Source organism: Hylobates moloch, unplaced genomic scaffold (genome assembly GCF_009828535.3).
Source record: "Hylobates moloch isolate HMO894 unplaced genomic scaffold, HMol_V3 SCAFFOLD_14, whole genome shotgun sequence".
In the NCBI taxonomy this organism is placed as follows: domain Eukaryota; kingdom Metazoa; phylum Chordata; class Mammalia; order Primates; family Hylobatidae; genus Hylobates; species Hylobates moloch.
This window is the reverse complement of record NW_026652289.1, coordinates 15,216,824-15,228,672: the sequence shown is the minus strand read 5'-3', so window position 1 is coordinate 15,228,672 and position 11,849 is coordinate 15,216,824. Positions and strand designations below refer to the sequence as shown.

General features: G+C 40.7%; 1 protein-coding gene across 1 annotated transcript; it reads right to left on the bottom strand.

The window, feature by feature from the left end:
* Nucleotides 1-5,575: 5,575 nt before the first annotated feature.
* On the bottom strand, nt 5,576-6,179 carry LOC116481639 (keratin-associated protein 11-1). Its single transcript, XM_032174343.1, has one exon. It carries the CDS (start codon nt 6,035-6,037, stop codon nt 5,576-5,578), a length of 462 nt encoding a protein of 153 aa, XP_032030234.1. The 5' UTR covers nt 6,038-6,179.
* Between the last annotated feature and the right edge of the window lie 5,670 nt (nt 6,180-11,849).

Below are 11,849 nucleotides of genomic sequence, written 5' to 3'. Positions count from 1 at the left end.
TGTTCCGGCTTGTGTCCCAATGTGTCGAGTATTCATTCCTGCTATTTAACCAAATCTCAATACCTTCCTTTGAGTCTTATAAGTTTTAGATCTCTCAGATTTAAAGTCAGATATTCCAAAGGTAGGTTATACTTTCAGCTTTCAACATAGTTTCATTATAAGCAAGCAACATATAAGTAAAAGGATAGAATATCCATAAGGTAGGTTATACTTTCAGCTTTCAACATAGTTTCATTATAAGCAGGCAACATATAAGTAAAAGGATAGGATATCCATCCATCCTTCACTGAGAACTTGCATGAGGTAGCATCTTGGTAAGCCTTTATATGCATTGGAGGAGAAAAGTAAGGCATTTGGAAGTAAAATGTGAAGCCCTAAGGCGAGCAAAACATATAGGAGAAGATAGTGAAGAATCAGTGAGTTTGTCCTTCACAACCCAACTGTGAGCTTCAGGAGAGCAAGAATAGTAACGGCTTTGTTTTCCACTGCATAACCAGCACCTCACATAGAAGCTGAAACATTAGAGGTATTTTTCTTTTTTTTTTTTGAGACAGACTCTCACTCTGTCGCCAGGATGGAGTGCAGTGGCACAATCTCAGCTCACTACAACCTCCACCTCCAGGTTCAAGCAATTCTCCTGCCTCACCCTCCCAAGTAGCTGGGACTACAGGCATGCACCACCATGCCTGGCTAATTTTTTTGTATTTTTAGCAGAGACGGGGTTTCACCATGTTGGCCAGGATAGTCTTGATCTCCTGATTTCGTGATCCACCTGCCTTGGCCTCCCAAAGTGCTGGGATAACAGGAACATTAGAGGTATTCTTTTTTTTTTTTAAGACAAGCAAAAATGTCTATATTTTCCTCATGTATCTCCCCAAAAAACTTTTTGAAAAAATATGTACCCCTTTCACATTTTTCAGATTAACATCCAAAATTTTTATTATACACTTAAACAGTTACAAAGGAAGTATGTAAATCTTCTAAAATAAAGCTCTTGCATCACAGTTTTTGATTCTATCTATCTATCTATCTATCTATCATCTATCTATCTATTTTTGAGATGGAGTCTCACTATGTTGCCCAGGCTGGAGTGCAGTGGTGTAATAATTAATAGCTTACCAACCAAAAAAAGTCCAGGACCTGATGGATTCACAGCCGAATTCTACCTGGGGTACAAGGAGGAGCTGGTACCATTCCTTCTAAACTATTCCAATCAACTGAAAAAGAGGGAATCCTCCCTAACTCATTTTATGAGGCCAGCATCATCCTGACACCAAAGCCTGGCAGAGACACAACCAAAAAAGAGAATTTTAGACCAATATCCCTGATGAACATCGATGCAAAAATCCTCAATAAAACACTGGCAAACCGAATCTAGCAGCACATCAAAAAGCTTATCCACCATGATCAAGTGGGCTTCATCCCTGGGACGCAAGGCTGGTTCAACATACACAAATCAATAAACATAATCCAGCATATAAACAGAACCAATGACAAAAACCATATGATTATCTCAATAGATGCAGAAAAGGCCTTTGACAAAATTCAACAATGCTTCATGCTAAAAACTCTTAATAAATTAGGTATTGATGGGACGTATCTCAAAATAATAAGAGCTATCTATGACAAACCCACAGCCAATATCATACTGAATGGGCAAAAACTGGAAGCATTCCCTTTGAAAACTGGCATAAGACACGGATGCCTTCTCTCACCACTCCTATTCAACATAGTGTTGGAAGTTCTGGCCAGGGCAATCAGAAAGGAGAAGGAAATAAAGGGTATTCAATTAGGAAAAGAGGAAGTCAAATTGTCCCTGTTTGCAGATGACATGATTGTATATCTAGAAAACTCCATCATCTCAGCCCAAAATCTCCTTAAGCTGATAGGCCATTAGAGGTATTCTAATGTTTGTTGACAGAAAGTCACAAGGGATAGAGGGAGGAAAGGAGACGAACAGGGAAAAGAGTGAAAGGAGAGGGTGAGGGAAGGTGGCAGGAAGGGAAGAAGGGAGGGAGGAAAAGAAGGGAGAAAAAGAGGGAGAAATTTGATTTTGAGCTGAGACATTGAGATAATGTCCCGAAGGCAATAGCCAAGAGATTTCAGTCTGGGATGGAGAAAGAGTTCTAGAAATAATGACATGATATTGTGAATTTACTTAATGCCACTGAATTGTACACATGAAAATACTTAAAATGACAACTTTTATGCTACATATATATTTTACCATCATAAAAAAATTAAAATTAGATTTAAGTTGTTATCATCACCAGAGTATAAATGTTCTCTGTGTCCTCAAACTTTCTATAAAGTGTTAGAAACACAAATGCCTTGTGTAAGTGGATCTTAGTGAAAATCATGGAAAGGAAGTGTAAATATCTGAATCACAGTAGTCTGAACAGAAGCCAACCATAAAATAGGAAGAAAATTCATGAAATGAGGTAATTCTTCTAAAGTAGAAGCTCAGAGCCCAAGAAGATAAAAAAGTTAGACATCTTTCTGCAACCTCTCCACTCTCAGATTCCTCGGAGATGTTGGGAGCAGCCAAGACTTCCACCAAACAGCAAAAGGAGATTAGACAGCTATTTTTGTTTCAATGTTAAATGACAGGATGGCTCAGCTGATACTTGGGTTACATGTATATTACCTCAATTTACTCCTGAAAACAAAGGTGTGAGATGCTACCATTATCTCCGGTTCACACACAGATGAGCTAACTAAGGCTCAGAAACATCGACAAACCTGCATCCAAGTGGCAGAACGAGGAAAAGTTATGCTCCTTCCCTGGAGATATGAGATATTGGATACAAATTGCATCTCTAGGCCGTAAGTGAAGAGAAAGAAATCATCACTGCCCTGTCTTTTAAAAGACTGTTCTCAAAAACAAACTTTGAAACTTTACAATTTATTATGTAATAAGGCAAAGAATGGAGAGAACTTCCAAAGTTCAAGTACCAATAGAATAGCTCTAATAGCAAAGAAAATGATTCCCCAAACAGGAATGAAGGCAAGAAAACAGCTTTGCAAGACAGCTACCTCAGCCTTAAATGTTCACATTGTCACAATAAATAGCCCAGGCAAAATCTTGTTCATATCTGACCATAAAGGCTATGTTCTTATATATTATTAATATAGAAATGTTATCTATTAGAGCCAAGTAACCATCTAAATAAAAAGATAAAGTACCTGTCTTTATATTTTTTATTGAAATCCAGAAAGCTGAAAGTCAAAAAAATTAATCTGTCATCTTCTTAAAAAGTGAGAATTTTCCAAGTTATATGTGAAGTGACTAAAATACACAACAAATGAGAATCATGTAATAACAGCTTTGAAAGGGCAATGTAGAGTTCCCCTAGTGATTTCTATTTTAAAATAAATCAGAGTATTTCCAAAAGCCAGAGTGCTTATTTTAAAAAGAGAGGGCATGAAACTAATATAGACTAAAAACCATGTCTTGCTTTGTTGAGATATTACCATGAGCCATGCATACTAACATAACCCAATTAGGGGAATCCTAAGAGTAGAGCCATCAATGGGAAAAATTAAAAATATTGCAACTATATGGAAATCATCTATATATTTCACCTCTGAAAAACCATCAGAGAAATAAGAAATCCATTTTGCACTGACAACACAGGATGAGATCAAATTCTCCACGAGACATCAGCATTTCTGTTATGAAAAAAGACACCCATTGTTGACGGCACGTGTACCTCATATGTCTCCATTTTGTGTAAAAATCATCTGCTTTTGTATCTCCTTGAGGAACTCTGAAAAGAAAATCAAGATGTTTTTCTGGACAGAACAAATGAGAAGGGCAAAAGCAAACCAGTTGGTGGCCAGTCTTCACTTTCTTAAAAAAAAAAAAAAAAATGGCAAAAGGACTTAGCATGTCAACTTCCACCTATACAGATGTTCCAGGGAAGAACAAGCAAGAAGTATGAGTAAGTATTAATATAAGCCAACAGGTTTTTAAGCTTCTTTTTAAGTCTCTCCTGCCCAGATTTACTAAAACACAGAGCTGTAATATTCTCAGGGCTCTGACTCGAACAGTCAGTTGGTATCCCCCGGGTGGGAGAGTCTACCGATCTACTACCACGAGCGAGGGGGGTATAAAGCTAGAGCCACTCTTTTGATGTGATGAATTTCAGGCCCTGAAAAGCGCCTTCTCTTTCCTTCTCCTTCTCCTTCCATCCCGGTTGATCATGGACAGATCTTTTCCAAGGTTTCTACTGTGATCCTATAACTAAGTAAGACTCAGCACTTCTCAGTGATCCCGCTGCTCCCTTCCCTGCACACCTTTCTGAAATACCTGGTTTTCTGGGTAACTTTTCTTTTTCCTACATGAAAGTTATTCCATGTGTCCCTAGAAATTGAAGGAGACGTAGAAGACAAGTTACTCCTAGAAATCTCATAGCCCTGGCCTATAATCCCAGCACTTTGGGAGGCCGAGGCGGCAGATCACCTGAGCTCAGGAGTTCAAAAGCAGCCTGGCCAACATGGTGAAACCCTGTCTCTACTAAAACTACAAAAATTAGCTGGGCGTAGTGGTGAACGTCTGTAATCCCAGCTACTCTGGAGGCTGAGGCAGGAGAATCGCTTGAACCTAGTAGGTAGAGTTTACAGTGAGCCAAGATCGTGCCACTGCACTCCAGCCTGGGCGACAGAGCGAGACTCCATCTCAAAAAAAAAAAAAAAAAAAAGAAAGAAAAATCATAGCCCTTACTTCACCACACAGCTGAAGACTCTCTCTGAACAAGTAAAATATAAGATAATCCTTTGTTTGGTCACAGGGCATAACGATTAAGCCCACATTCTAGGCTCAGGAAAAAAAAAAAAAAAAATCAGACCCTGATCAGCAAAGACTCTTGCAAACAAGGAGCTCTGTTGAGAAAACCAAATACCACCTGTTCTCACTAATAAGTAGGAGCTAAACATTAGGTACACGTGGACATAAAGATAAAAACGATAGACACTGGCAACTGCAAGAGCGGGGAGGGAGGAAGAGGGAAAAGGGTTGGAAAACTACCTATTGGGTACTATGTTCAATACTTGACAGATGGATTCAATCATACCCCAAACCTCAGCATCACACAGTATACCCCTGTAGCAAACCTGCACATGTACCCCCCAAAATCTAAATTAAAAGTTGAAATGTTTAAAAAAGAATTCTGCTGAGACATACATTTGCAATGCCAACTAATGCAGGTTTATTGAGAAATACATGGTGAGACAAGCTCCGTTTTTGCGAGACACAAAAGCAGAGGCCAGGAGATACAGCAGCAAGGTGAAAACATGTCAAAAGCATCAGAGACTGGGGCGTGGATGGTAAAGCTTCTGGACACATCCAGAGGCATACACAGCACCAGTGAGCAACCCTTAAAACAAGCTTAGGGCTGGCCAGAAAAATTTTAGAGTGTCAAAGACAGCGTGTGCATGGCTAGTAGCCAGCAGTCAGGCAGTCAGAAGAGGGGTCAGCTATGAAGAGCTATTCAGGGACAAGTAGCATGCTGGAAGATCCTGGAAACAGCTGGCAGGTCGTGGAGTCTTGATTCGCTCACTGGCTCCTACACACTTAGCAGGTTCTTCGGCAGCTGGACACGCAGGACTGCTGGTACGTCCTGGAGACCCCACAGGCTGGCTGGCAGACAGTAGAGACTCCTCCCACTGGTTGGCAGACACTGGAGATTCCTCCCAGGGGCTGACATCCACTAGAGACGAAGGTGAGCGGCCGGCTGTAGGTAGTTGAGCAGGGGTTGGAAACACAGGTAGTTTGTCGAGAGCAGGTCACCTGGCAAGGGTTGGAGACACATGAAGTTCGCTGGTAACAGGTTGGCTGGCAAGCAGTGGGCTCACAGCAGGTCTCCTGACAGTGGTCCAGGAGCCAAGAGCCAGTCTGGAAGGAACTGGGCAAATAGATGCCACCCAGGCAGTCAGCATCAGTAGTGGAAGTCGTGGTAACTTGGGCCGCTGGAACAATGCAGCGTCCTCCAATGGGCCTGGAAGAGCAATTTCTTGTGGAGCAGTTGAAGGACATGATGTCAGACAGAGGGCTGCAGGTAGCTTGCTGAAGTTACCTCCTGAGTTGTGAATGTCACTTCAGACTCCTGAGCTTTTATATATCCTTGCTGGTGGGTGGGGCTCTCTCCCTGGTCTCCGTGGCTTCTTTGGCTCAGACCAGCTTGCCTTAGAACATCTTGTGAATCTACACATTAATTGTCTCTTAAGAAGCCTTCACCCTCATAAAGAAAGTTTAGTAGTTTGGTAACTAAATCACAAGTCTTCTGTACTGTACTTAGTCTGATTAAGAAGGCTGGTTGGCAGCTTCAAAGCTATTGGTCATCCCAGCCCACACGTTGTCCCTCATTCATCTTGCTTATGATGAGTGTTGACCTGACACTCATCCTACCAAAGATGCCACCATCCTACCATCACACACTCTCTCCCTCCCTCCCAGGACCAATTACAAGCCCATGCCCTGTTTCGTTTGTCACTGGACTTAATATCTTTTAAACATAACTTAATCATTCACTCTACCACACCTAACGGAGCTACTGATTGGGAAGGTGCCTCCTTGAATATGTTTCAAGATGACAATGACAACACCTGACAGGAACAAAGGGCACAGAGACTTGTATCCAAAGTCTGAGTTGGCTCTCAAAATTAATCAACTGACTCAAACAAGATGCCCGTGGGAAGGCTAGAAGGCAGTAGGACCCACCCTTTATGTTCAAGCAACAAAGCAAATTAGAAGCTAATTAAGTGCAACTGTATTTGTAGCCAAGACCCTTTCTAAATAAATTGGATGAGCTTTATTCCTAAAATGTTTAATTTAATAACAATGGATAATAGTGACTCCTGGGTCTCATTAATATGCCAGTGGAAAAGGCTTAATTTTTAAAATTATCATAATGTTAATTTGAAAGGGTACAGTGTCTTTCTCCCAATTTGTTCAATATGTTCAAAAGATATTTATTTTCACACATACACTTACAGATAGAATGCATTTTAATTATGGACAAACTAAAGGCTCTTCAAGGTCATTGTCTCCATCAGGGACAAGGGGGAGGCAGAGTTGGGGGAAGCAGGCACTTAATCAATGTTTGGTAATGAAGAGATGTGTGAAGAGTGTGCTATAATATTTAATTATTCTTTTTATGCTTGGGGAAGCCACAAGGATATCACTCTATTTTATTTCATCTCACTACAATATAATGAATTTTAAACACCAGAATGATGGCTCGTTTGGGTCCACCTGAACATAGATGAATAAACTGCCTCAACTCTGGCAAAATAAGCAACTTCAACATCGCTTCAAGTGGTCAGTGGTATTTCTGTCCCAAAAGAGCTGTAGGATCTGACTCATTTTTAAACTAGCTTACATGGGGGAGTGCAAGGGGATAAAATGGATTTCCATATATTTGAGGGCTACAGGTAAGCTACGTTTTAAATATCCACAAAGCAAACAGCGTTATGTCAGGACTCATCAGAAATCCCTAATTGGAAGCTAACGACACACCCAAAGAAGAGGGCACTGTGAGCAATAGCATGATTCCCAGATATCAGACCTCAATGTCCTGACCCTCCCTCAGTGACTCACCATGTGTTCCCAGGAACGGGGTGAAATTAATGAGATGACTACTTTCCACAATGTTGTGGCTACGCTCTTCCCACCACAGAGGGTATCTCAGTTGGTGTTTGAAGGCCTGAGTCCTTGGCCCTAGGGCCTGGCTTGCATGTTGTAAAATGGATTACTAGTTTACGGGCTTCTCCCAGCCATAGGTTCACAGGCTACTATGGAAGAGTACTTAACAGTGGCAATGCCCAAAATCTGAAGTGAGTAGTAGAGTTACAAAGGAGAATGTTTCAGTGCCTACTGCCACATTCCTGGAATGACAGACAATTGTATAAGTTATTACTTTGTCTTGATTTCTCTTTCCCATTGAAAGCTGGAAATTACAGATAAAAGGATCCTAGGAAATGTCTTCCATCGCTTCAGGAAAAAAGAAAATGAGTGTCTTTTAAGCACACAACTCTCTTCCAGGCATTGAGTTAAAGGTTTGTACAACTCAGCCGGGCACGGTGGCTCACGCCTGTAATCTCAGCACTTTGGGAGGCCGAGGCAGGCAGATCATGAGGTCAGGAGATTGAGACCATCCTGGCTAACACGGTGAAACCCCGTCTCTACTAAAAATACAAAAAATTAACCGGGCGAGGTGGCAGGCGCCTGTAGTCCCAGCTACTCGGGAGGCTGAGGCAGGAGAATGGCATGAACCTGGGAGGCGGAGCTTGCAGTGAGCCGACATCGAGCCACTGCACTCCAGGCTGGGTGACAGAGAGAGACTTCGTCTCAAAAAAATAAATAAAATAAAATAAAAATAAAGGTTTGTACAACTCATCTCACTGAGTTCTTACAGCAACTCTGTGGAGTAGGTATCATGTCACATGCTGGAGCTGAAGTTCAGGGACCTTGGGTGGCTCGCCAAGGTCATGCAGTTTATATTTGACTAAGTTGAGATTCAACTACAACAGAGTCTCTGAACTACCAACTCACACTGAGGCTATTTAAATGTGATGAGATGCCTTCCTTCAAGTGTGAACAAGAATTTGTTATTTTTAATCAATCAATCAATACTTCATTGATGACATTATAAAGGATATAATCATTTCTCTTCTAGGTTCATCAATTGATTAACAATGGAAATAAATAAAATAGTAAGTCACAAGCACTGCTATCCTACTTCATATGTTTTGTTCATTCTATATCCAATTTAATAATTTTTAGAATAAAATTCTAAAATATCCTTAGAATAAGATACAAGGTCACTACAAACAAAGCCAAAAAGGATAGAGAAACATTAATAGCTTGAAGCTATAGTTTGAAATTATAATTATGTATAATAGCTGTGCATACAACTAATTTTCAGAGCACAGCAGATAAGTGAATTGATTTTTCAGTCTTATCCATTTTCCAGAGTCTGCCAGTTTTCAGGTGCTAAATAGAGGGAAAATGTTGAGTAGATCCCTTAGATTAATTATTAAAAGAAACTTTGGCTTACATTGTGACTACAAGCAGATTATTTCTGAAGTCTTATATTAAAATGATTTCAGAGTTTGTGAATAACACTTCTCATAAAGGTCTTGCCAAAGTAAAACATCAATACACTTCTCTGCTATTCTCTGAAAATACACCACGCCGCACAGAGGTAGGCAAGCTACTTAATACACTCATGCATTTTATAGTCACATGCAAGCACTTTGACTCTTTATCTGCATCCACTGTAAGCTGCAAAAGTAAAGAAACGTACTGACAGTCACATAAGCTTGATGAAACTCTACACAATTTTAATTTGACAATGTTTTTCAATGAAATTAATAAATCATCCTTTCCTTGGAATGTAAGAAAAATTACATGGCCAATTGCTGTCACTATGTAGTTAGGCACAACCTCAAACTTCAACTCAGCAAAAAGTTGTGCAGAGTGTGAAGTGAAGGGATGGGTAATAGGAGCAGATGAGGAGAGATCGAGGAACTACTACCCATTATCTTCATCACTGATGGATAATTTGCTCTCGTTTGTATAGAACAATCTAAGCCTTATACAATAATTATCACAGGCTGGAAACGAGCAATTCTTTCACTCAAAACTGAATCACAGCAATCACTTACAAGGCCAAGCATTTGAGAGTAAAATGAGCTAAGCATGTGAGCTAAGCATGAGGCTGGAGGTTTGATAGGCAGAAAGGATATTTTTCATCACAAAGTTGATAATAATGTTGACCAACGCCAGTTCAGAGAAAACCACTTAGCCTCATCGAATGGAGGAATAGCAAACTTGTGGAAAAATCAATAGATATGAAATGAAATGCTGTCATTCTGCACTTTTTCAGGATGATCGCCCTCTCAAATTGAAGCTATTCATTGTCTCTTAAATATAAAAAGGAAATTCAGAAGCTTAGGTGTAGAACTTAATGGTTGTTTTAAAAATTAAATATACCTTGGCTGAGTTGTTCTGCTTTCTTTCCAACTTCCCATGGACCTCTGGGTTGAATCTCCAGAATCTTTATTAACCAAGACATTATAAACCCCTGGAGGCTCAGTGATTTGCACCACAAAACTGAACTGAAATTCATTTTCCAAACTCTTTTCAAAAAGCATCAATCATAAGAAGGGTTGAATAATTTGGGCTGGAAGGAACTCTAGGGCAGAAAGCAGAAGGTGAAAGAAACAAGCAAAGACCAGCAAAATAGTTGCCGCTTTTAGAACCTGAAAATAGCAATCACCAGCTACATGACTTGTGTAAAAATAAACCCTCAGAGGACAGTGTCAAGGTTGAAAAATTCTAAATTGAACCATTCTCTCTCTTGATGCCTGTTTTCAGATTCATGTGGTTTTTCATGTGTGTCTTCACTGGAGATCAAAATCAGGGTGCTGTCAAGAAAGGTGAGTAGAATCCCAAGTGTTTTTCAGCACAATGAACTCCCATGTGGCAACGCCTATATGTAGTTGGCATGGACTCCAGTCCTGGCCTTCCAAATAAAGAGAGGGAGACCCATTTGTAACCAGACATGAGTAGTGTTTATGTACAGGGCCTAAAAGAGAAGGCACCAAGTCTCCCAAGATGTATCATCCTTCCCTGATCCAGAATTGTTCAGGGCCTACTAGGTACTCTGTGGGGTAAGGATACTGGAATCTATGTAGGAGACAGGCAAAGTACATACGTCTTCTCTTAACATCACTTAATTGACCTGTGCTTATGCCCTTTCAACATAGTTCTTGGTCTGATCTGCCTGTCTGGGGGATTAGGAGTATAATATTAGGCCAGCACTATCTCAAGTTGGTAATTAGACTTCCAGTGCTGCATTTTAAATTCCTCTCATACAATTCTCTTACCTGATTGATGAGAAGCCATGTCTGAAACAGGGAGCATCTTTGCCAAGCACATCAAACATTCTTGTGCACTACTTCGAAACTGTCTCACTTCATTTCTTACTGCAGCCTCTTTGCACACGCTTAAGCCAGTTTCATGATGGTGCAGTCCCAAAGTGCCTTGCTTCCCGCTAGGTCTTCTCTGATGCCATGGCAAGGAAAGTCCATGTTAATTTTCTCTGCACTCACATATGTACCACCCAGAAGCGGGGTCAGTTGTAGGAAACAGAGAATGCAAACCAAAGGATGAAAACTCCCCGCTTTTGTCCTCCAGGTAGATAATACTTGATATGGTTTTGTCATGTCTCCACCCAAATCTCATCTTCAGTTGTAGCTCCTGTAATTCCCACGTGTTGTGGGAGACACCCAATAGGAGATAATTGAATCATGGAGGCAGCTTCCCCTATACTGTTCTCATGGTAGTGAATAAGTCTCACAATATCTGATGGTTTTACAAAGGGAAACCCCTTTTGCTGGGTTCTCATTCTCTCTTGTCTGCCGCCATGTAAGATGTGCCTTTTGCCATCCACCATGATTGTGAGGCCTCCACAGCCACATGGAACTGTGAGTCCATTAAACCTTTTCTTTATAAATTACTGTCTCAGGTATGTATTTATCAGCAGCGTGAAAACGGACTAATACAGTACTGAAACTCACTTCAGGAAGTCCCATGGGATCATGCACAAGTTGCTTGCAACGGTGGCTGACTTGATAACACTTTCTTGTGGTTGCTTTCCCTACTCTTCTATTTCACTACCCTTGTGCTGCAATCCCTGGAATAAAACACCAAAAGTCTCAAGCTTTGCTTTTCGGGGAACTTGGGTTGAGAAACCCAGGTTCCAAAGACTTGCTATTTGAAAGAATTAGAAATAATAACCAGGCCTTCTAATTCCTAGCTTATGCCCCTAAGGGTACATGCA